Below are 27,268 nucleotides of genomic sequence, written 5' to 3'. Positions count from 1 at the left end.
ATGCACCGAGGACATTAATTTCTTTAATGCCACATTGTAATTAAAGGACAAAAGGTTTCAACTCCTCTTGAAAGAGATTAAATATATTATCATTTTATTTCAAGAAGGACATAATAGAACCAATAAATTATATTAAAAACAAAAAACACAAAAGGGAATAATACGCGACAAACGCGATCTACATGTCGTGCTTTCTTCACATTTCTGGCCATTTCTTTGGTAGGTCTCATTTGGACATTTAGATTGTCTTGAATGGTTTTTGGTCCCTGAAACAAGTAAGATGAAAAAGGTAAATAAAACTATTAGAAGAATTACAGTCTACACAAAAAATTTCTAATCAGTTGGGCCTAGCATGGCCTAGCACGTTAAGGCGTGCGCTTCGTAATCTGAGGGTCGCGGGTTCGCGCCCGAGTCGCGCCAAACATGCTCGCCCTTCCAGCCGTGGGGGCGTTATAATGTGACGGTAAAAGAATAGCCCAAGAGTTGGCGGTGGGTGGTGATGACTAGCTGCCTTCCCTCTAGTCTTACACTGCTAAATTAGGGACGGCTAGCACAGATAGCCCTCGAGTAGCTTTGTGCGAAATTCCAAAACAAACAAATTCTAATCAGTTAAATAAACTCTAAAATACGTTATAAAGGTTGTATTTTTTAATTAAGCACTAGACCCGACATGGCCAGGTGGTTAAGGCACTCGACTCGTAATCTGAGGATCGCGAGTTTGAATCCCTGTCACACAAAACATGCTCACCCCTTTCAGCTGTGGGAGCGTTATAACATTCAAATCCTTTAAAACAACGTACTTCCTAATGTACGAACATTCAAATACTTTAAAACAACGTACTTCCTAATGTATGAACGTTCGAATCCTTTTTAACTCTTTATTATTCCATTATTGCTCATTTTTTGTCTCTTTGTCTAAGTATTCTAAGTATTTTGCCATTATTCGTTGGCAAAAGAGTAGCCCAAGAGTTGGCGGTTGGGTGGTGATGACTAGCTGCCTTCCCTTTAGTCTTACACTGCTAAATTAGGGACGGCTAGCACAGATAGCCCTCGAGTAGCTTTGCGCGAAATTCAAAACAAACCAACCCAAACTCAATTAAGCACAAAACTATAAGATGGCCTTTCTGTGCACTGTCCATCACAGATATTTAAACCTGGTTTCTAGCGGATATACCGCTGGAGAACTGTTATAAAGGCAAGAACACAGAGGTATATTAAGTACAGAATAAACAAATTTGTGCAAAATCGGTATTAATTAGAAGTATTTATTACAAATATGTGTTAATAACGTGTCTGTGCATTGGAAATATATTATGCTGAAAATTAAATCCATGTAAAAACAGATATAAATATGTTATAAGCATTTATTGTATACAAGTAGTAGTATCTTAAAAGTGATAGGTATTTTTGACTTTGACTCAGCAATAAGTTAGTGAACTTTTAACGCTAAAATCAGGTTTCGATACCTTTGGTGAGCATAGCTCGGATTATCCATTCCATTGTTTTGTGCATAACAACAAACAAATAACAGTTCTGAATGAATTCATGTATTTTAGTGGATTTCAAAAGTTACTTACTGTGCTTCGAAAGACCTTGATAGTCTTCAAAATATCATCAGATCGAAACTTACTACGGGAAAGGAAGTTCACGAGAGTAAATTCCAATAGGGCTCCAAAAACCATAACCGAGCATGCGCCGATCCATACGTCAATAGCTTTGACATACGAAACTGGGGGTAGATTAGTTCGGACTCCTGCTGCCACAGTGGTCAGTGTAAGTAGAGTGGTCACTCCTAGGGTCACTCTAGCAGGGACAGCGTCTACGTTCAGCCAGAAGGACACCCAGGAGATCATTACAATCATGAACGTAGGAAGATACGTCTCAATCAAATGGTACCCGTTCTGTCTTTTCAACGTGAAGGTGATTTTTAAAACACTGAAGTTTCCTTCAAAGAAATATCAAATTTTTTCATTCGTTTTGCTTTTGTAAAATTAAATGATTTTTTTATTCCGTACTTTTGGCTAAAGCCACTTGGATTATATAAGAATTGATGCTAATATTGTTCTTTCATAATTCCACAATCAATTTGGAATAAAACTTTGAAAGAAATGTTCGATTACCGTTCTTCTCATTACGAAATTTGTTAATATTTTCCAGTTTTAATTACTGAACTAATAAACTATTTTTAATAAAATTCACAAACATTTGTAAACAAAGATAACAAGACAGCATTTAGGTTGGAATGATTCACAGTAAAAACAATGCACTAACACAAGTGAAAAAGAGAAAGAACACTTCTTAGCTTTAGTTTGATATGATATTTGAAGGTTATATACTTTAAGTTAGTGTTAAGGAAAGATGACTATTAATTCGTTCAGGATTAATTTAGGAACCGATAATTTGTTATTCTGAAGATATTTTTATTGGGGCTTTTTAAACACGCGACTTTCATCTGTTTTTCTTGCACATGCGCATGTGTTTAGAACAATAGTACACACGACATTTACAAAACGGTATCTGTGAACATCAAATTCAGGTAACGGATCTTCATCATTATTGAATCTTTGCCTTGCCAAAACATTTGAAATTGTTTTTTGCATCTAAATATTCCGTGAAAAATAAACAAAGCATGATGATATATATACTCTTCAAAACAAGAAACGCAAAAGGGATATTTTTGTTATTTTAAAGAGAAATATATGCAATAACGTTACAAGCTCAGAGTATGTGATGTTACACGTGTTAAGGCACTGATTGTCAGACCAAAATGACAATAAAAGTTGTGCACTTTGAAAACGGAGGAAAACATCGGATTTTTCGCCAAAACGCATGCGTGTCCAATAAATTTGTTTGAGAGATCTGCATGTTCTGCAAGCGCAACATGTGCAAAATCCCTATAAAAGTGACGGGTTCTCGGTTTCCATAGCTCAGTGTTAAGCCACCGACACGCAATACAGTTACGCCAAGACTGACTGAAGCACAACGCAAAAACGCCATTGGTAGTTTGGAAGCAGGCGAATCTCGATCAGATGTTGCCAGAGCTGTGAATGTCCACCCAAGCACCATCACAAGGCTATGGAATCGTCATCAACAATATGGATCAACTCGTGAACGTCCACGATCTGGCAGACCTCGTGTGACCACGCCCGCATAAGATCGCAACATACGGTTACGTCACCTTCGGAATAGGACCACCACCGCGACGTATATTGCCTCAACCATACCAGGGCTGCGTAGGATTTCCGATCAGACCGTACGCAACCGTCTACGAGATGCAGGAATCCGACCTCGACGTCCAGTCCGAGGCGTCATCCTCACCCAGCAACATCGTCAAGTGGACTCGGGCTCATCGGGTATGGCCTCATCGACGATGGAGGCATGTTTGATTCAGTGATGAATCACGTTTTTTGCTTCGTAGGCAGGATGGAAGGACCCGTGTTTACCGTTGCGAGGTGAACGCTTTGCAGCAAACTGTGTGCAGGATGTTGACAAATTTGGTGGTGGCAGCGTCATGATGTGGGCTGCCATCGCCTACAATGCCAGAACAGACCTTTTGCACATTCGAGGGAATCTTACGGCTCAACGATACCTCGACGAGATTCTTAGGCCCCATGTGCAACCCATCATGATGAACGTCAACGACGTTTTTCAACATGACAACGCTCATCCTCACACAGCCCGACTCACCACTGTCTTCTTGAGACACCACAACGTCAACGTTCTTCGCTGGCCCTCCAGATCACCAGATTTAAACCCTATCGAACATCTTTGAGACGAGTTGGACGGCGACAATCTCAACCGCAGACTCTACCTCAGCTTGCAGCAGCTTTGCAGGCTGAGTGGACAGCCATTCTACAGGATGTGATTCGTCATCTCATCGCTTCCATGGGCAGGAAATGCCAAGCAGTTATTGATGCTCACGGGGGGCATACTCGTTATTGACGTTGAGTGACGTTAAACTTCACCTAGTGAGCCTGGACTTCGCCTTTGCAGACTTTGGATGTTCAGCAGTGAATGTGCAAAGTTTCACACATGTCATACAGAACTACCCGGAATAAACTTGTTAACAATTTGTCTCATATTTTGCCTTTTGCGTTTCTTTTTTTGAAGAGTATATAATGGTCTGTCGTATTACGATTACCCAAACAATGTATTGAACTCCGGACTGAAAGGAGAAATCTGTTGAACCAAGAAGTCTTCCAAATTTGTGGACTGTAAATATTTAGGGCTAGGAAGTGTCCAGAACGCTATAGGGTTTAATATGTCTAAATGTTTGATATGTTTATCCTACGTTACTTACCTATACCTCCATAGTGTGTATGGGAAGAACCGATTTGAAAAGTATTAACGATGTCATACTCCGGGACCTTAAGTTTTGGATTTAGTTGAATTGGTTTATTCGTCCACTTCAGGATAATTCTTTGGTCATTCAAGGCATCTAATATGATTTTTTTTTTTTATTTTTGCTAGTTAAAAATAAATATTTACAAAAAAATTTTTAATTCGTAGGTTTATGTTTGTTTGTTTATTGCTTATTTGTCACAAAATTCTTGTAATAAAAAGTATTTATTAACGATATTGGTATACAGTAATAAGCATTGAATCAACTAGTGAGTTAATCAGTCAATATACCTTTTTAATTAATATTAAGTAGAAAGCTAAGGCTTATTGTAATTCGTCCTTAAGTTTCTATAGGAACAAGGAATGTTTCAAAAATAACAGCATCCCTATGGGCTGAGATAAAATACCAGAAATTTCAGTTCGTGAGCCATTTTGCTTATCATATTTATCTGTGTACACCTAATTTCACACGAAGCCTAATACCTTGTAACTCCAAAATGGCAAACGGTAATTCTACGGACTTACAATTCTAGAAACCGGCTTTCGATACCCGTGGTGGGCAGAGCACAGATAGCCCTCTGTGTAGCTTTGTGCTTCACTTCAAAAGAAAGAAACCGTCGTAAGCACTGAGAGAAGCGTACTTTTTCTCAAATAAAATATTTATATTTAATTGTCATTTATTAATTTCTTAACTAATTAATTAGTATGTGTTCATGTGTATGTGGCATCGCTAACCCTTCAAGTACTGTATACATCTACTAGCTTGATGGTATGCTATATAAAGTCGTTATATGTGTGTGGCTCGAGAGACATTTGTGTGTGTTTAGAGTCTTGTTTTCACACCATTCACTAGCGGTTGGGTTTACATCATACTGACTACTTTTATTTTTTGATTACTACAACACTCACTGTAAAAAAAAAAAAAAAAACGTTCAAAAAGGTTTGATTACTGTAAGAAATGTCCAGAAGGAATTGGTTAGTAGAATACTCATTGTAACGAAACGTTCGAAAAGGTTTGGTTTTTCAACACCCACAGTAAAGAAACGTAAGTATTAATGGGATTAATTGCATATTACCGATATTTCTGTTATTTGAAAACCTTCAACCAACAAAGACGTGGATCCCCGAAAAAACAATTAATTGTATAAATATGTCAGGAAAACGTATTTAAAAAACCGATAGAGTCCATGTGATCCCAGTAGTAAATCTAAAAACAGTACTACGTAAAAGGTGATAAAAAAGTGAATCTTCTTTGTAAACTTCATTCTATCGTAAGTAGACCAAGCATTGTATGTCAGTACATAATCAGATTTTGAGCTGGTCTCTCACCAGTTTTCGTTAGAAGTTACATGCTAACTAGCAGAGTAATTAATAAAACAAATTATCACTGTAAAAAGTAAATGGATACGTTATACCACGTATAAGTGATATATCTCTAAGCCAAACCATTCTAATTGTTTGAAATTGCTCAACTAAAACGTACCAAACTCTTCTAAAGCTTTTCAGTCGAATCAATTGCATAAAGACGTCACACTACGAATCATTAATAAAATTAAAACAGAGAACTATATTATAGTTTCTTTTCTATGAGACGCAAAATGAGCTGTCTCAGCTGCAACAACCACAGGTATCGAGCCGGTATTTTTAGCATTTTCCATAGCAAATTCCATAGATTATCGATGATACATCGGTTGTACTATAAATGAGAGCTATCTGCATAATACAAACATTTCGCCACCAAACTTCGTTTATCAAATTCTATTTTGTTGCAGTTTTAAAACTAAGTTCTTTCAGTCGCCACTAGAAGCGACAACCCTAAGTAATAAAATAACGAGACAAGAAACAAACTAAAACAATACCACTAACATTATTAATATACACGGCATCCTAGAAACAATTAGTAGATTAAAAACGAAAGGACAGTAGAACCTATTACAAGTATCACATTACTTTAAGCAGGTATAAAGATCTTAATAAACATGAGCAGTGCCATTACTTTGTCGAGTAGCCACTAGTTACTATAAAAGAAAATTTTCTAATCAAAGTATTTTATAAAAGAGCAAATACTAAGTTTTACACCTGCACCTAATCAGATGTTTATTATTTCCATGATTTAACTATTTTTACCAATATGTCATTGAGAAGACGTGACCCCTATTCTGTGTAATGTCTTGTAAATAAAACTTAGCAAAGACATTTTCTCTTAATACACTATTAAAACTTGTGTAATATATACAGAATACTAAAGTCTATCATGATTGTAATACTTACATGGACTCATGAGGACGTGGCAATGTTGAGTGTCCAGGGGATAATCATGGAAAACCATTTCACATGTCAGCCGTAATGTTAATCTGCGAATTGGTTAAACAAGGTAAATCGGGTAACACAACTTGAAAATGCTAATGTAACTGTGTGTTCGTATGTTGTTCTACAGTGCATGTACCTACTTATAATATCAACACTTGCAGAAGCCAATTTCCATCTTTAGGATATTAAAGTTTGTGTTTGTTAAAATATTTATAGAACAACAGCTATAAATAGTCATTTAAGAAAAAAACAGCTACTAACAAAAAATGTAATCGTATTGCAAAGGTGCTATGTGCTAAGATACGTTAATGTGATGATGTCATAGAGAAATTACTAACATGGTAATAACACATCAGAAATATGTTGCATATATACATTTTTAAATGCTAATAAATCATCCAGTTGCCCTTCTGCTTTGTTTTATCCATAAATCTGGGCAATTGTTTGAGTTATATGTTAATAAATCTATAAGTATAAACAATGGAATATTCTTACTTATCACTACAAATGTTGAAGTATAAAATAAATTCAGACAGTTTTTGAGTAATAAAGTTTAATATGATGCCAAGTTGTGAACTGTAAAAATTGACCTATTTCTATTCTACTGGTGAGAAAATAGCAGATTTACTTGAGTTGGGATTTTTTTTATGTGACCTAAATATAGAAATGGATTTTGTGGATGTATTATGACCTGTATAATGATTATATAAACTCACTAGTATTTCAAAATACACAGTCACAACACCATCTTGTTTACAATGTGGTTTTAATGTGCGTCCTGAAAGTTGTCAAGACAGCTCAAATACAGCATGAGAATATGATGACACAAGTATTTATTGGACAGGAAAAAAAAGCTGTTTTAGAGTTGAGCTATTAACTGCAAAAACATATCATGAGTAGAAGAAAACGAATAAATGTATTGAACAATACTGGACTTACTAAACAAAAAAACATTTCTAGCAGGATATACAACAAAACAAATAATTGTTAGCATCCTAAGTATTCTCCTATAATAACAAGTTAACTCAATGGAGAGCTTTTATGTTATAGTCTGGCTAGCTAAACTTAAGAACTGATGCCCGTAAGAAAATTATATTTATTTTTTTTAACTGGTTAAATATTTTCATATTAAGTGACAAGATGTTAAAAGTTGATAGCAGAATATTGGCAATAAAGGTTATAAAACACATTAACAACTGTGGAGGAGATGAGTGTGCCCAAGGTGGTTTTATGAAATAAATAATAAAGAGAGTCTGTTATTAAAAGTACAAAAACAATTGTTGCAGTAAAGTACAAAAACAATTATTACAATAAAATACAAAAACAATTTTTAAATAACGGTTTTGTACTAAAGTGAAGACTTTCAACACTGTTGCAAAAATATTCTAAAAATATGTTTGTGTTTTTCTTATAGCAAAGCCACACCGGGTTATCTGTTGTATCCACCGAGGTGAATCGAAACCCTGATTTTAGCATTGTAACTCCGTAGACTTGCCACTGTCCCAGCAGGGGAACATTCTTAGAAGAGGTTTATAGACTCTCTGAAGAAATTTTTATATTTCATGTAAAAGTGAAATATTAGCAGTTGTGATCAAAACGTAACTAATCGCTAGTTCCATAATAGTATCATGAATAATAACAATTGTTATATCTAACAAAGTTTCAATTTACTCGATAAAATGTTAACTAGCCAAGACCTTCCATTTCATAACATTAAATAAATCAGGAACAACATCCGTACTAACAAGATGCTATGAATATTAACTGTTGTATATTGTAGCAACTAGATGACAATTGTATAGACCAGATTTTAATAAAGATAATTTAAAAACTTCTTACATCGTGAAAGACTGATAAGAATTTGAAAAGCAAGAAAAAAAGAAAGACAGAAACGGATAATATTTCTTCTTCATTATTTCTGCAGGTTTTGTATTTTAATAAATCAACTTTTGCACCTAATTAAATTTATTTTTAATAAATTTAAAGCTTTTATTACAGAAACAAAAGGAAAAACAAATTGCTTAAAAACTCCCTAAATTATTTCTAACAGTGACCCTACATCAAGCCGTATTATGTCTTTTAACATTAAACAAAAAGTGAAATCATTGACAATTAAAATGTGACAAAATAACACTTATTTCTTAACATACCTCACACTATACAGGATATCACCCTCTGGCGAAATTTTTATCAACATGTTAGGAACAGTAACTAAGTGAAAATGAGCTTCTTTCACGTTTATGAAGAACAAATCAGGCTTCCAGATACGATTAATAAGTTCTTGGGCATTTAAAGTTACTGTCTTATTCAATCCGTAATCAGCTAGATGGAGCCTGTGGTCCTGCCAGGACTGACGAAAGTAAATATCTAAGCCGTAGTCCTGTAAATTGGATATTGTTGGAGAATAATAATTTCAGTTACAAAGTGAATTTTTATTTGTTTTCAGCATTGATAAACACAGTAGGAGTAAAAATGTAATATTGTTTATAACAATGTATAGTAATCTAGAAGTTAAAATTGGTATATTTTAGATAAGATATGCCTAATGATTATACCTTTTCTATTTCTCAGACTTTTGAATAACTCGTAAGTTTTCATTCAATTTGTTTGAATCAGAATTACAAATATCACATTAATCCATTTTTTAAAAGAAAGTTTATTGTGATAAACAGTTAAAGAGACTTTACACACACTGTGAAGGTAGTAAATTTTCCGAAAGTGCTTTAACCAGTTACTTTAATACCAACTAAACTAATGTTCTCAAACTTACACAATGGTTATTGATACTTACATAACACTTTGTTAAAGGAATAAAACACTTTATTGGTTTTAAGTTATTACATTTTGGACAGGAATAAATAGAATGATACGTTCTACAACTACTTATAAAAGACTAAATACTTTCAGTATTGATATTTGCTTCAGTGTATAAAGTAGTAACACGTAAAACACTAATTTACCATTGATAATTGTCAAACTTTAGAAGCTTATCTGAAATTATCGTTTTCTTAATAATTTTCCAGTTTTTATTTATATTCATAAATACTTGTTATTCCTAACTTGTAGTTATAATTTTATGAGATTTTTGAGGCGTCATGGAACTATAACAATTAATAGTATTGTATAAACAATAAACTTATTTCATGGTTAAATTCAAGATACATTTTGAAATTGTTACTTACCATATTCGCTGCACTGACAGAACTCAAACTGTTTATGTAAATATTTACTTTGATAGTTGTCGGTTTATCTGCGAGAAAAAACACACATCATAATTCTAATATGTTTACTAGCATTAGAATACATCATATATTATATCACTAAATTTATCTTAAAAATAACTTCAGCTATTACACCAAACATTCAAATTCAAATTATTTTATTCTCATAAAGAAAAGCTATACACAACTTATTTGACACAGTTATTCTTTTTTCTTTGAATAACACAACATTTTAAAATAAAATTAAACTATTTAAGCCTGATAATGGCTTATAAGTTTATATCAGTTTGATTTATTTACTTCAGCATAAGACTATTTTAGAGAGAATTTTTGTTTTCATCACAAACTTTGGCTTTATGTATTATTTTCCTGTTTCATTAACATTGTTAAGTAATAGAATAATAATATTTCATTACCAAATGTTGTAAGCAATGAGAATTAAATAAAATCAAATGGTGATTTTTTGTTTACTTAATTAAATCATTCATGTACTAATCACGTATAACCAGAACTTCAAATGTTTACTTTCAGTTAAATTTTGTTTGAAAAAAATGATAATTTGGATTTTCTCTGCCCTAGTTGAGCTATTAGTATAGAAAACCTGAATGATCAGGTCACAGACCTCCAGGGTTCAAATATAGCTACCATAATCTTTAGTTATTGAACAAAGGATCAACAGCTAGCCAACAGTACCTGCTACGCATGGTATGCCCAGTTTTTTAAATGCTGACATTGACAGCTACTTTTATAACGCGCCAACAACTGAAAGTGCGTAGCCTGTTCAACTGCATTGTCGCTCAAATCTTTGATATCCTGTACTGAAGCCATAAGTACTAACACTAGAGCACCAAATTTTGCAGATATAAAATACGTATACAAAGCCACAATTAAGTGTGTCCACAAATTACGAGAAAAACATTAAATTGAAGAGAGACAAAACAACATAATCAGATTTATCTTTCACATGAATACAAAATGAACAATTGGCTGTTTAAATGCGCACTATGACAGTCACAATAGATATAGCACAACAGTAATATTAAACCGAATCCAGAATATATCTCAACAAACATAAATACTATTATCATTTGCTAATGCACATCTCACCTATGCCGTAAGTAGGCCAAGCTCGCTTATCATATCCAAACAGAACCTTATCTATAAAAGACAAATGATGCATTTCCTCAGGATGTCGATCGATATGTATTGATCTTGAGTTCTTATTATGGGTGTTTTCATCGCTTCCACACCTATGAATGTGAACAGAAACTCGTATAAATTCCTTACATATCTCATAAAGGTCATCACTGCAAGATCTCATAACTGAAAGAAATAGACAAACAGTTTTTAAGACATTAACGTCTTAATAAAAACGTGTGATAAATTTCTAGTATATGACGAAAAAAACCTACGAAAAAAAAAGAATGAGAAGAAAAAGTTCTAAGTTGATACAACTTATTTTAACCAGAAGTATTGGTCATTATTAACCAATAGCTTGTTTTTGTACTAAAGACGAATTTAGTTCCGTGTTTGTAATAGTTTTATTGTTTTTGTCTCCAAAATACCTAATTATGTCGAAGCCTAGAGCTCAAATGCACTAAAAATAAGTTTACAGGCTTCTCTGTGTACAAACGTTTGCAAACAATATTCAGCCATAGACTACACTGACAGAGTTTAATTCGCTTCTGAATTTCTATAGTATATTATATTTATTTACACTTAGAGAATACCAGTAAAATGATTTATTGTACTCTTAATAAGTTACACATTCGAAAATGTAAAGTTTCACGTAAAAAATGAAGTAAGAAAAAGTATTTGTTTTTCATTAATATATATTATGAAGGTTTATTTAAAAATGAAAAGGAACAATTTCAAGCAAAATTGTTTTCAGTTTATTACCAGTGTAACAAACAGTATAGAGAGGACGAATAGAAAAGAGCTACGGTTCTGTTGGTTGATATCTCGAATGCTCTGAAAATGTCATGAATGTAGTATTCGGTCTCTATCGTTTGAAAATTTTACTGTAAAGAAAACCATAATTAATTTTAAAATATTGAATTGAATGTGATCACTATTTGGAAATAATATTGTTTAGAATGCACAGTATTGTAAGTTAATTGACATAAAAATAAAATTAGATTTATAGCTTCATCACGTAACTTTGTTACCATAATACATTCATTATAGTCGTGGTACTACCTGGTGGTTAGGGCCTCCACTTTTAACCTGCTGTAATGGTTTCGAAATCCGCCACCTACCATGCGGTGGGGCGTTATAATATACAATCGATCTCACTATTTGTTGGTAACAGAGTAGACCAAGAGTTGGTGGTGGATGGTGATGACTAACTGTTTTCCGTCTAGTCGTATACTGCTGAATTATGGACAGCTAGCACAGAGAGCCCTCGTGTAGCTTTCCGCGAAATTCAAAGCAAACGATATATTGTGCAACACTTAAGCCAAGTCGGAGACTTAAATTTAAAGGTATTTCTTATAGTAGTTGAGGAAAAACGAATACAACAATTTAATTGAAATTAATGTGTATATACAATACTACATTTTAATTTCGTAACCAAAAATTACTTATACAAATAATTTATTTTAACACCCAGTAACGAACACCTATTTAAAACTACCTTGGTATGAAGTTTAATTCATAAATTTCGAACTGTAACATTAATCTGCAACTCACCTATTAAACTTTTTTTTTTCAGAATAAACTATCAGGTGTAAAGTCTCATTTCAATAGCTGAAAATTACAAAACCAACAAGAAATTTTGAGTCGAGACAAATAAAACAGAGTTGTTTATAGTCTTTTCATCCATCAAATATCAGGTTGAAAATAACTTAAACAGTTTAACATGGACCTCAACAATCAAACAATGCTTTATGATCAAACTGGTTATTGAACTGAATTTAACAAGGACGTTCCACAATCTTATAATGACCTATGGTTGAACTGGTTATAAAACTGAATTTAACATAGACCTTCAACGATCAAACAATGATTTATGATCGAACTAGTTATTAAAGTGAATTTAATATAGACCTTCAACAATCAGACAATGATATATGTTCAACTGATTATTTCACAGAATTTAACAAGGACCTTCAACAATCAGACAATGATATATGGTCAAACTGGTTGTTAATCTGAACTTAACATAGATCTCAACAATCAAACAATGATCTGTGATTAAACTGGTTACTAATCTGAGTTTAACATAGACCTTCAACAATCAGACAATAATCTATAGTCGAACTCTCTCTCTCTGTATGGGTATTTGAGTACTGATGTTTATCTACCCAGGAGAGTCGGGTTTCGTTAACCTCTTCCTCCTTCCTTCAAATTTTGGTTTTATAACTGTTAAGCGTATTTGTATATGGTACACAAGGGCCAGAGTAACACTCACTTACTCAGGCCCCTTTCAGGGCAATGTCCATGTACAATCTACACATATACTTGGTGCAAATAAAACATTTCTCTTATAGTTCCATAAATTATTTGCACTTTCATCAGTTAGGTGTTAACTATAAAACGTTTACATAAAAAAAAATCCTTTCAATGTCTTGCAATTAATCCCTAATCTAATGTGGAGTACAGTTAATAGGTGGCCTTTTATTTGTTTTTTTTTATTTATTTAGAAAATATATATTCACTGGGGAAAGGTACTTAAGTCTATCATCATCATGTAAACAACACCTGTTAAGTTCGCTTACTAGTACATTTTTTCTCCAATATTTGTCAATATAGTTTATTGTACTATGTAGGAGTCTATCTGCTATTGTTTTCATGTGTGCGTATTTATGCATGTGATATTGTTCTGGGTACTTTATAAGCTGTTGTGAGTAATATATTTTGTATTGTTTGTAGTTTTGTTTGAAGTAGTTTTTTTCCTTACATTTATCCATGCAGAGGCTGCATAGTTAATGACGGGTCTAATGTATGTCATGTATTTTGATGATGTTGTCTGCCGTAGCTCCACTGTTTTTGCCAGTTAGACTCCTATCGTAGTTTGTTCTTTGCCACAGTTTTGTTCTAATATTATTTATATGGTTTACCCACGTAAGTTTTGAGTCAAACGCGAGTCCCAGGAATTTTGTTGATGTAGCAGTCTGGAGTAGTTCTCCATTCATATAGATCTGTGGTTGTGTTTTTTATCTTTAGTTAACTTAGTGAATACTACTAGTTGTGTTTACTTTGATTCTGTATTTTTGGCAATATTCACTTATTATATTTAATTGTGGTTGTATGTTTGTGGCTGCTATTGCTGGTGTTGGTGCACTTTTCCAGATTGCTACATCGTCTGCGAACTGTGACGAGTATCCATTATTTGGAACTTTCAGAGGCATATTATTCACGTATACGATGAATAGAATAGGGCTAACTACCCCTCCTTGAGAGACACCAGATTAAGGAATGAAACTCTCAGAGAAGGTCCTTTCAACATTTATTCTACATAATCTGTTTTCCAGAAAGTTTGATAGCCAGCGAATAGTTCCCCGCGGTAGTCCCATTTCTTGCATTCAGAACCGAAGAACGTTATGCCATACTGTGTCTAAAGCCTTCTTAATATCGAGAAAGTAAGCGACAGTGCATTCTCGTTTATTAAAACTATCAACAATTGTTTCTGTTAATCTGACTAAGTGGTCTGTTATTTGTCTGAATTTTCTGCAACCATTTTGCTCTTCTGGTAATTTTGATGTTGTCTCCAGGAATGTGGAGAGTCTGTTACTGATTATTCTTTCTATAATTTTGCTTACGCAGCTGGTCGATAGCTATCTGAGTTATTGGATGGCGTTTCTTCTTTGTGGAACATTAATACACTTGCATGCTTCCAAGAAATCGGGATATAACCAAAATATAATTATAGATTAAAAACTGCTGTGAGATGTTCAAATAATTTCGGAGTTTCTTTTTAAGAAGAATGGCTTGTATACCATCTTCTCCTGGTGTTTATTTTTGGTGTTTGTTATTGATTCTATGAGTTCTTGTGCTGAAATTGTGTTTGTAAACATTGTGTTTGTGTTGTTGATTTGATAGTTATTTAATTCTACAGGGAAGAATGGTTTGAATAGTTCACTATTATTCATTATAAAGTTATTCGCTTTATTATAGAAGTATGTGTTCATGTCTGGGCAGTTGTGTGTTTTAAACGTGTTTTCAAGTTGTTTGAATATTTCGGCTTTTCTTTATTTGTATTTACTGTGGTATTATTGTGTTCTAGTGGCGGGTATTTTCTTGTTGTTGTATCTCCACTGGTTAGTCTTTTTAGGTGTGTCCAAAATTGTTTCGGATCTGTTTTTTCATTAAGTTTGGTGCAGAAATCGTTCCATTTTTTGTTTTAATAATTTAACGTTTTCTCTGATTTGGTTTTTTTATTCTATTTATTTGTGTTTTTAATTCTCTGTCTCTTGTCTCCATGTATTGTCTTCTTAATTGTCGTCTGTGCTTGATTAGTGTTAACAGTTGTTTATATGATTTCCAAGTGTTATGTATGGTTTTACATTGTTATTTTGGTATTGTCTGATTTGCTGCGGTTTGTTGGCATTCCGTAATTTAATTATTTGACAATAGTTATCAATATCTATTTTATTTTTAGCTGTTGTTATAGTTTTGTTTGGCCGTCGATGGTCTAATTGCTTTTGGTATTCTTTCCAATTTGCTTTTTTGTAATCAATTTTTTCTTTTCTATGTATAGTATTTTTATGGAGGATGAGATCGAAGACACACCATATAGGTAAATGGTCGTTGTCTACATCATTTCCCACTTGAAATTGTATTAGCTTTTAGCTCATGTTATACGAGCTTAGGCATACGTCTGGTATGTCACTAGTATTAGTGGCATACGTAGTATGCGTAGGCGTATCGTTATTCAGGAAGGCCATGTTATGTTCATCTATAAATTGTAGAAGTCTTCCAGTAACATTTGTTGAATTACATCCAAAATTAATGTATTTGCTGTTTAGATCTCTTATTAAAATAGTATTTTGATTGTGGGAAAAGATGCTGTTTATTAAGTTTAAATCGATTTGTTTTATGGGTGAACAATAAATTCCTGCTATTGTGACTATTGAGCGATTACTTAACAGGATATCTATAATTATATTTTCGTTATAGCTGCTGATTTGTATTTCATAAACTGAAAGATTTGTTTCGTATAGCAGCAACATTTATCTGTTTCTATCCTGTTTATTTAATCTGTCTGTCCTGATAGTTATATAATACGGTATTTTAAATCTGCTGGTTTTGTATAATAGGGTTTCACTTAATAGTACAATTTTTGGGTTAGTTTATCGAATTATATCTTCGATCTCATGTTTCTTGGAAGCCAGGGCTCCTTGGATGTTGATATAGGTAACAGTGAATTTAAGTTGAGAGCAGGTATTCCGTTAGTATTGTTAATAATTGTGGGATGTAAGGATATTATGTGTTGTTTTTTTTTGCTATGTTTGTCAATAGTTCAAAGCAATTTATTGTTTGTGTTGGTTTTGTGTATTCGGCTAAAAACTCTGTTTTGAAATTTGTAATTACATTTATAAATAAGTTTATTTTGCGTTTGGTGTTTATTTCTTTGGCAGAGTTATAGTTGTCTTGTGGTTTTGGAGTATTGGAATTGTTCTGTTTTATCTCAGTACTGTTGTTTATTGCTTCTGTTGATTTTTGCTGTTTGTTTAGTTTTGGTACTTGTGTGATAGCTTTTCTTTAAGTGTTTGTGCATATGTTATTTTGTCTTGCTTCAGACTTGGTTTTGTTTGTTGTGTATTGTTATCTGTTGTTTCGTTATCTTTTAATGGTGTGTTTTTTATTTCGTAAATTCTTTGTTTTATTTGTTTATATTTTTCGCAGCCTTTACAGTTTGCAGTATGTTCTTTTCCACAATTACAACATTTCGGTTTTTCTTCTTTTTTGCACTGTGATATATTACATTCCCCACCACATCTTCAACATTTCGGTGTTGCTTGACATCCTGCTGAAACATGTCCATATCTCTGACAATTGTAGCATTGTGGTACTACAATTTCTAGAGTTTTCGTTTGCTCTACTTGGTATTTTTGATACCAAAGTATAATTCTATTATTGATTAAGTTTAAAGTGTTGTAAGTGTGTTCAGTGTCAGCTCTTATGGGGTTTGTTGGTTTTTGCGTTATTTTAGATATAATGTGTTCTACGTGTGTGTGTGTGTGGAATATTTTGTTCGTCAAATTCTTGGTTATGTCGTCAGTGGTGATTGAGTAATGAACCCCACGAATGACTACAGATTTTGGCTGTGGTTATAGTCGAACTGGCACTTGCACATATCTAATTTTAAATCATATCAAATGACTTCCAGTTACCGCCTATCGTATACGCATCTCTGTTATACATACTTATCATAATAATAGCGATAACTACAGCTATCACTATTCTCAAAAGGTTTCACAATACGCCTACTTCCGACGTTTTCACATCGCTTAAAAATTCAATACTCACAAAGGAAACAGGAAGTAAACTACTCACAAAAGAGATAGTTCATTACAGGCATTCTGGAATGTCCAATATGGGTCATAGTACTCTTTACACATACTTATTTATGCCCACATACAGTCTATGGCTGTTTTTATAAAAAATCATTTGAAGATATAATCTACAGACATATATTCAAAAAAGGTTGAGAAAAGAAAGAATTTTCCTGTCAGGAATGTAAAACAAAATTCGCCTTTCATCTTTGGCACGAACAGTTGTGAATACATATTTTTATGAACAGCCTTATACAAACCCATTGTTACCAATAACCACGATATCACTGTTTTAATTTGTGTATTTGTTCTTTCTCTTATCTGTTTTTCGTTATCTAATCAAATATAATTTTGCTCTTGAGACAAATTTTACTAAAAAAATCTTTATAAACTAATATTAAACTCATAGTCTATAAACTCATTTTTAAGTTCAAAGAACTAAATACATTAACAAATCAGAATAATTATCGTAAGAATATAGAACATAACTAAACATTTATACCAACACAATTCGCATTTTGTTGAATAAGGTAAACACAAAATGACTCTTATAAAATTCTCAATTAAACTTAGAATTGTCGTAAACAAAGAAATAAAAATAAGTATTTTTATTCGACTGTTACAATTTGTAATAAGAACGAGTGATAAAAATTCATTATTGAAAAGATTTCAGAAAGTGAACGGCTATAACATGGCACAAGAAATAAATCGTTAGGATGTTATAAATATTGTTTACTTTTTCAGTTTTCCTTACTCTTGTTCACGTTATGGTTTTTATGAATATGTTTCACATTATCGGTTTTTACTGTTATTATTTACTTTTTAAGTATTTGTCAGTATTGTTTACTTTCTACATTTTATTAATATTGCGTACTTCCTAGGTTTTATTAATTTAGTTTACCTTCTAGGTTTGTTAATTTTGTTTACTTTCTTGGTTTTTGGTAATATTGTTTACTTTCTAGGTTTTATCGATGTTTGTTTTCTACATTTTCGTTAATATTGTTTACGTTCTATGTTTTTGTCGATATTGTTTACTTTATACATTTTTGTTAATATTGGGTACTCTCTAGGTATGTTAATTTTGTTTACTTCTAGGTTCTGGCTGATATTATTTATTAAGCCACTTAATATTGTTAACGTTTCAAGACCACTGATTTCAAACACACAGTTGTTGTTTTTCACAAAATTACAAGTTTATTATCCAGCTGTGTCTAATGTTGTTCGGCAGAACTGAGTACAAACATTCATCACGTATCCGCTATACATATATAGACATACCAGCGTGGTAATTAACGAGTATTATATTTTTGTCTGTCGCATCTCCTCCTAAACGAATTAACTAATCCAAACTATGCTAACATAGGAGTAAAAAAACCCAAAAAACCAGCAAATTCATATTAAACATATTAACAACTTTCCCATGTACTGAAAAATTAAAATATATTATAGAATAAACCTTATATCATTACTGCAGTAGTTATTGCAAATATGTGAGTTTGAACAAAACTTACCCCACAATAAAATTTTACAAGTCTAAAATTGTAAATAAAATTTTCGGTATTTTGACTTCTTTGTAACCAGCATATACAGTAATAAAATATCGAGCTAGAATGCAGAAAAAAAAGTTTCCCGCTTTTTTTTTAATTTGTACTAGGGCTAGAATGAAAGCTTAAGCCTAACTTATTGAAGTATTACGTAATTAACATATTTTTAGAATTTTTCTTACTTCCTTTGTTTTCCGCATAAGCAAAATTCAATATAATTATTAAACTTAATGCATTAAATGTACCAATTCAGACAGTAGAAATCTTAACCACATCTCTACTGTGAAATTAAGTGTTTTGAACAAGAAGTGACAAAACTACTTTGTTATTTCTGCCAAGTTTCCCGATTTAACTGTTACATTTCCTCATTTCCAACCCACTAACCGTCAATCTTTCAAGAATTTATTTTCGAAAATGTACGCTATTGAAATCCTTAAAATAACCTGCAAAACGTTTAAGGTTAAGACATTTAAAGTGCATTTCAAGAGTTTCAAAAATAAAGCACATTATGCATTTAGAATTTACTTTTACTAGTAGACTTTTACCGGATCTGTCGAGATTTTGGCTCTCAAAATATTTAGTCAAATTACACATATACGTAATTTATAGACCAACACCACACAGTGTAATAAGAAAGAATCCTTCGTATCACGAGACCAGAGTTATTGTTATATAACTAACAATTTTATATTTTTCGCTGAACAATAAATATTAACCGCAAATCAATGGTGCGCTTTTGAGACTGTGTACAGTAGTAGATTACAAAATGAAAAGCCCTAAAATTTGTAGAGACGATTTCATTACTTTACGTAGGCCTAGTTTTATAAACTAGTTATGACAATAAAACGTTTCTCGTTTACAAATTTTAAATATTTTATAATTTCTCGAAATCGTACTCGATTGCTTCATTCTAACAGGATCTAAGAATATTATAAAGTCTAATAAGTTATTTTACTATACAAGTATTTGATTTTTTTGTGATGAATTAACAAACAAAAACATCACAAATTTATCAAGAGTTTGTTTGTTTGAATTAAGCACAAAGCTATAGAGTGGGTTATCTGCGCTCTGTCTATCACAGATATCGAAACTCGGTTTATAGAATTTTAAGTCCGCAAACATACTGCTGTCCCACTGGAGACGTTTTGAGAGAGGGGTTTACAAACATGCACAATCTAAAAGTATATCGATCACGTAGTTTTAGAAAGGGCCTGGCATGGCCTAGCGCGTTAAGGCGTGCGCTTCGTAATCTCAGGGTCGCGGGTTCGCGCTCGAGTCGCGCCAAACATGCTCGCTCTCCCAGCCGTGGGGGCGTTATAATGTGACGGTCAATCCCACTTTTCGTTGGTAAAGAGTAGCCCAAGAGTTGGCGGTGGGTGGTGATGACTAGCTGCCTTCCCTCTAGTCTTACACTGCTAAATCAGGGACGGCTAGCACAGATAGCCCTCGAGTAGCTTTGTGCGAAATTCCAAAACAAACAAACAAAAAGCTTTAGAAATGCTTTATTTTAACAACTAGAAGTACTTCGTGCTATAGAAATTTACCTAAGTTTATGATCTGTGCTAATAGCTATTTTCTGAAGTTAACAAAACAGATTTTTGGATTAACGATTATTTTAAAACAGTATAAAACTTTCGTTTCTTTAATTATTTTTGCCGAAGAATATAAATTCTGGTTAATATTAGTAGAAACTTCATATCGAGTTGGTTACAGTGTTTAGAAGTTGTTTAACCCAATTAATATGTCGACCTATATCCTTCTCCTCACTCATAACTAATTTTCTTATAACATTAAGATCAATTACTAAACTCAAAATACAATAATTATTTTCAAGCTAACAAACTTCAACATTTTCAAGAGAAGCATAGTTAAAGTGAGATGTTCTCGAAATATTTTCAATGATAAGACTAGTGTTATTCTATAAAAGACATATGCATAACTTACCTAAAAATCAAAATGGCGTAAGTTATGGATATTAATTATGCAATAGTGAGTATTACGAAGAAAAATAAGAGTAGTACTGAAAATGGTATTAAAGTTATCTTCAATTAAAACAAATTACAACTAATGATTATAATTTATTAAATTTTTCAGCGTCTTAAACTCTCTTGCTAATCGGCGTAAATTGAAACTTCTAAATAAGTAAATTAAGTTATATCGGAAAAACATTCAACTGGAACAGAAATTATACCTTAATCTAATTAATTATTAGTACAGACTGCAGACTTAGCTTACTGATTACATCTTTAAAGTAAAATATTATACGAGTTACAAAAAAGAAATTTCTTAAAACCAAAAGTTTGTGAAACATTTTCGACTTGAAAAAAGTAAATTAAAGAAATACTTTCTGTGAACGTATGTTAAACTTTACTTTTGAAAACTTTATTCTTAGAATTATTTTTATCACTGTTGTAATTACTCTATTTTATACGAATAAATTATGGTTTTACATAAATGCCTGTTCAAACATAATTATCTGACTGACTTTTTAAACCAACGTACCTTGTACGTTTCTTAACAACAAATTTTCTTAAACATTGTCCCAAAATTCCCTTGTCCTGATTTGTCATATTATGAGTTTTGAGACTTTAATATTCAAAATAACTTGATAAGAAATTTAAACTAGCAAATTGAACTTAGATTAATATCTGTACCTACATGCCTCTGTACAGAGAACATATTTAATTGTGTAGATCAAATATGAATACTCCTAATTTCATGTTTCATGTATTAATATATATTTACATTAACAAAACACCATTTGAAAACTAGGGTCTGTGAACGTTGGGAAATATTAGTAGAACGGATCATCTGTTACTCAAACCCAGTCCAGTCACTCAGCTATAACAAGCAGAAACCACAGGTTCTATCATTTCATATAACTATTTTATCAAGTAACCATAAGACATTCAAACCTTAAACTTTACATTAAAGAAAACTTGCTCACAGCAACAATCTGGCCGAGTATTAATGACTTACAAACATCCTTATACCTAAGATGATTTCAAACAACTTTATACACGCCATTTTGTTCAAATATAATATATATTTACGACCTGATACTTTATTTAACACGGAGATCTGCTACTCCCATTACATAATCCATAATATGAAAGTTATTCTTTTTCCATTTTTGACAAAATGTTTCTATATCCTTGGTCGGAAATGTTATCATACTATAAATTCATGATGTTAACTAAAATGCTAACATTATTTTCAAATTTCGTTGAATAATATTAGATTTAGTTAGGGTATAATACTTTAGTTTTATTTAGATGTTAAATACACAGTCTCATTGGGATTTTTTTCTATATTTAAAGGTTTTCCTTTTTGTTGTTTTTTTTCATTTATTAAATAGTAGGAATACTGTTAGTTTTTCTGACATCATAGAAACGATGGTAAAGAAAATATTAATGAATGAAGGTTTTGTGTTCTTTCGTAATTTCGCCCCTGGTTTACATTAAACTGTTGTAAGTTATCGTAGACACAAAATTATGAGTTATGAAACGGGCTTAATGAAAAATAACTATTAAATACACCTATTTTTAAAACAAACACAATTGTGAAAAATGTCCGTATACATCTACAACAATTTGTCAAGTAACTAAACAGAATCAATTAACTATCGTCTCTATTACCATCTTATTACTTTTGATTTTTCGTCTTCAAATCAAATATATTATATGTACTTCATATTAAAACATTAATCAATTTTCTATACTGGACTAGTAAATAGTTTTACTTGAGTTTATGTAAAAACATCAAGGAATCAGTAATTTTGATGTCAGTGATATTTACTTCATTGTTGCAAGATACTTACTGCGCATTAGGTGTTTAGAAACGTGCGAATATTCAAAATACTTACTTTTTCTTATTTGCATTGTGTGGTTTCACGATCTGAAACAAACTGACTAAAAATAGAAACCAGACGAAATAACACAACTCAAGCCTACTTTTAACCTTACGAAAAGACATCACTTCATCGTTTTCTTCTCACAGGACTCAACCTATCGTTTCTGCGATTGTATCTAATTCCTACTTTCACCATACCACTGACAAGAAATATTTCACGAATGTATTTACCTGTCTTTCATTCACAGTATCCCGGATGTTTCTTTTACCACTTTGTTTCCTGCGACGATCACCGGAAATGAGAAGATGATGGATTTATTTTGCCGTGTTTTACATACCGTTAACGCAGTGCATTCGAAATCGAGGTAGAAGAGCCAATGTAGAGGTATACGTCGTGTAGCAAGAGATGCTTTAAACACATCCAGCTCTCTCTGTGAAATTAGTCCAAGTTAGGGGTTTTATCAATTTGTTAAATCTTGCAAGACACGGGTCGAGATATTCTTGAAACTGTACAGAGGTTAATATTTATTTGTTTAAAACAAAAAAATTAGGGATTTTCAAACTTAAAAACACAGACGTATAGGTATTGTTTGCTTTTTTTAATACTTACAAATTACTTATTAACTCCAATACTGAATTACAGACATTTAAATTGTATTTTTTATAAGTTTAGTACAGTCTATAAATACTTTAAAGATTGCAAACAGATTAGTACAATGTTAAAACCAAATATACACGAACTACCAACGGCTTCGATATGGAATATACGATTCATCGAAGGTTGCTGAAAGTGATACAATAGAAGTATTATTAATCACCATACAAAAAATACGTATATTCTTCATTTTCCAAGTTTTCTAATCGTTTGTTTAGGGTTAAAGCCACACTGACTTAATTGCTGTATCTACCTCGGGAATTGAATTCCGGATTTTAGCTTGAAGTCCATAGATTTATCATTTTTTTAAATTAAATCTACTATTAAGAAACATTAATGTTCCCATACAATTTTTATAAGAAAACGAAATACATAACTTTAGTTTACAATTAAATACATTTAAAGCCGCAAGTATGTAATACTTTAACAAAATGTAGCAAGTGTAACAGACACACTAAATAAATTTGTTTATTTGTTCCAGAGCTTTCGAGTAAAACTATTGCGAAGAGCCAACAGTACATTGTTCTCCTTAGTTCTGGTCCTATGATCTACAGGGACGAAAACTCGTCGATAATACACCACAGTCAACTCTTTGTATACTCTTGTGTGGCCAAACAACAGGATTTGGTCAACACTCATTTGGTCTACTCTTGTGGGGCCAAATAATTGGATTCAACCATCACTTCCTTGGTGTACTCTTGACCGGCTGAACAGTAGAATTTGACCTTCACTTCCTCGGTCTACTCTTGATTGGCTGAACAGTAGAATTTGACCTTCACTTCCTTGGTCTACTCTTGATTGGCTGAACAGTAGAATTGACCATCACTTCTTTGGTCTACTCTTGTCTGGCCGAACAGCACGATTTGACCCTCACTTTCTTGGTCTAATCTTGTTTTGCTTAACAGTAGGATATGACCATCACTTCCTTAGCCTTCTCTTGTTTGGCCGAACATAATTTGATCATTACTCATAGCCTACCGTGTGGAGCACGTTTTTCTTTGCACCATGAACTCGCGCTTTTGCAGACTGAGCATACTTAAGAACCGCTGTATCACCTCTGACTCTCATTGTACCAGCATGTCCAGGTGGTTAGAACGCTCGACTCCCGATATGAAGTTTGTGGGATGGAATCACCGTCACACCAAACATGGTAAAAGAGTAGCCTAAGGGTTAGCGGTGTGTGTGTGTGGGGGGATGACTATCTACCTTGCCTCTAGTTTTACACCGCTAAATTAGGAATGGCTCGTTAATTATGTCGATGATCTCAGACCATACTGTTGATTAGGGCTGTTTGTTTGTTTGTTTTTGAATTTCGCGCAAAGCTTCACGAGGGCTAACTGCGCTGGTTAGAGTTATTTAGCCTTACTAGCCTCTACATAAAGAAAGACTATGATAATGGTAAATTAATGTTTTTTTTTTCCTTTCCTTTCAATCATATTTTATTTTAATTAATTATTTCGGATTATTTAATATGATAGTTGTTTCATCTTTGCTTTTGTAAAAACAAAACGTCTTCGCTAAACTGTTTATGTGTGATCGAGTGTTAAATGGGTATTTGGTGTGTGTTTCTAATTTTCATATATTTGGAAACTGCATGCTTGGTGTTGCTTTCACACCTTCTACTTACGATACAAAATATAGTTTGTTTCGCGTTTTTGAATGAAAAAATGTAGCCTTCGTTAATTATAAGTAAAGTTACGTATATAGTTATTTCCATTAATACCTAACTAGGTGTTGAAGTGCGTGAATGTGTTGAACAAATCGCCTGTTATAACAAGTCTGTGTTGGTATTGAGAGGAACTATTTACTGTTATAACAAGTCTGTGTTGGTATTGAGAGGAACTATTTACTGTTATAATAAGTCTGTGTTGGTATTGAGAGGAACTATTTCTAATTAGACACTTGCTGATCTTATAAGATGCATGATCGATTAGATATGAGGACATAAAATCGTAAGATGTGCTTGAATAATTTTAGGTTCAGACATAACCAATTCTAATTTATAACTGATAGGAGAAGGGAAAGCAAATAAACAGTAGCCCTCGTAGCCTAAGTGGCCACTCTTAACCAAATAGCGGAATCGATTGTTACAGTTATATTACTATAAATAAGTAACGTTCTAACTTCCGAGCGCAGATAGCCCTTGAGTAGCTTTGCGCGAAATTCAAAACAAACAAACAAACAATCTACCTTCCGTTATGACTTGTAACGAACGTACAGATTAGGTTGTAATGAGTGTACGGTTGCTGAAAGTAAGTAAAATCCACGTTTTCAGATTTTTTGCCTTCTCTACACACACAGTGTATATATATAGAAGTATATACAGTCATGGTCAAAATGTTTGATGTTACTGTCTACATACATGTAGTAATTATTCGGTAATTGCCCGAATGATAATAGAAATGATATAGCATGATCAGAAAATATTTGCAAGTTATTATTCTGATCTATGTAAGTTGTTTTGAGTATTTATTCATCAAAACACGCATACATGAAAAGGTGTGTTTTAAGTATAATCTTTTCGGAAACATACTAAGCTTTGTTCGGACGATTTCTCTGTACTTGGTGCAGAGACGTGTCTCGTCACCTACCATAAGTTATAGGACTTCAATTTGTTCGACTGTCCAGAAATGGCATGAAGCATAAGAATATTGGACAACCATGAAACGTTATCGGATTACAGAAAACTTTGTTCCAGGAAAGACTACTGAAGAAGCCCAAAAACTACTGTCCAAGATGCTTGTGTTTCAATCAGGTTAACATATCAAGGTAAAAAGGCGTCTTGGAACACCTTAGGACAAAAGTGACATGAATTACTTTTTCCTGGGTATCTAAAAGAACAGTGAATAGGAGGCTGATCAAACAAGGTTATTTTGTAAGAAGGAATATCTGGAAACCGATATCAGCCATTATTCACAGCCATCATCGCGTTACCTGGGCAAACAAGACACTGTTATACACTTCCTTTTCCGATAAATCCTGTTTCCGACTTGTTAAAGCTGATTGTATGATTTATGTTCATTATTTGCCTGGATAACAAATGAGGGAAAACTGTTTTTCCCACAGGGAACACACATACAGGAGGCGGTGCAGTACATGCTTGGGCAGCTATTCATTGTGGTTAAAACTGTTCTTTCTTTACATCCTCTAGGAAAACGTCAGTGGAATTTCCTACAAGCATCACGTGTAGACGATATTTTTTGCCCTATGATAAGCAAGATTTGGCAGTAACGTTCGTTCCAGGATGATAATGGCACTGTCTATGGTGTGTGCATTGTAGAAGATTATCTCGACCAGAAAGACATTACAAGGTTACCATGACCAGCAAAGTCTCTAAGTTGTAATCTCATTAAGAACTGTTGGGAAGACCTGAGTCAGAAAGGTGCTAATCATGATCTTAAAGCAACTACTGTAGCTGTATTTCAGCGCCTTCTTGTAACAATTTGGGATGAAATCTCAGCAGATTAAAACAATAACAGCACATCGACATGTACTATGTCTCCTTGCAGATGGTATTAGAGTACGATTTATCAACCAAGTACTGAACGTTTAATATGAACTGATAAAACACTACAGACGCTATTTATAATAATTTGATGTTATGTTTTATCATTATATATGTTTTGTTAAGTTTGTTGTGATAGGTGAAATGCTGATTTACACCTTTGTACAGGTGTCAGATAAAGTTGTTTGTTGGTCTAATAAATCGTTCGTAATATCTACAAAACCTGTGTTATCATACAAATTACATAAATATATCTTTAATATAACATGCGTTTCACAGTTAGATAGTGGTAAATGATTTTGTATTTTATCTTAATAATAAAGATATTATTTTTTACAAAA

At 32.9% G+C, this 27,268-nt stretch overlaps 1 protein-coding gene and 1 long non-coding RNA gene across 4 annotated transcripts; one reads left to right on the top strand and one right to left on the bottom strand.

Annotated features, from left to right (window-relative positions):
- On the bottom strand, positions 1 to 23,137 carry LOC143232097 (glycine receptor subunit alpha-2-like). Of its 3 annotated transcripts, none has more exons than XM_076467171.1 (8): positions 22,999 to 23,137; positions 10,980 to 11,122; positions 9,834 to 9,901; positions 8,802 to 9,031; positions 6,613 to 6,695; positions 4,301 to 4,438; positions 1,578 to 1,945; positions 1 to 266 (listed from the first exon to the last, which is right to left on the bottom strand). In XM_076467171.1, the coding sequence occupies exons 1-8, from the start codon at positions 23,007 to 23,009 to the stop codon at positions 90 to 92; spliced, it is 1,218 nt and encodes a 405-aa protein (XP_076323286.1). In that variant the 5' UTR covers positions 23,010 to 23,137; the 3' UTR covers positions 1 to 89. The 3 variants fall into 3 exon arrangements, with proteins under 3 accessions (XP_076323286.1, XP_076323285.1, XP_076323284.1); XM_076467170.1 differs by having other exon boundaries at positions 10,980 to 11,195; positions 22,999 to 23,101; XM_076467169.1 differs by lacking the exon at positions 22,999 to 23,137 and adding an exon at positions 22,781 to 22,919.
- On the top strand, positions 22,856 to 27,268 carry LOC143232098 (uncharacterized). Its single transcript, XR_013017376.1, has 2 exons — positions 22,856 to 23,152; positions 23,904 to 27,268. It is a non-coding gene; the product is annotated as an uncharacterized LOC143232098 (long non-coding RNA).

The sequence above is a fragment of the Tachypleus tridentatus genome, chromosome 11 (genome assembly GCF_004210375.1).
Source record: "Tachypleus tridentatus isolate NWPU-2018 chromosome 11, ASM421037v1, whole genome shotgun sequence".
NCBI classification, from domain to species: Eukaryota; Metazoa; Arthropoda; class Merostomata; order Xiphosura; family Limulidae; genus Tachypleus; species Tachypleus tridentatus.
The sequence above is the reverse complement of the archived record's forward strand: the minus strand, read 5'-3'. Positions and strand labels throughout refer to the sequence as shown.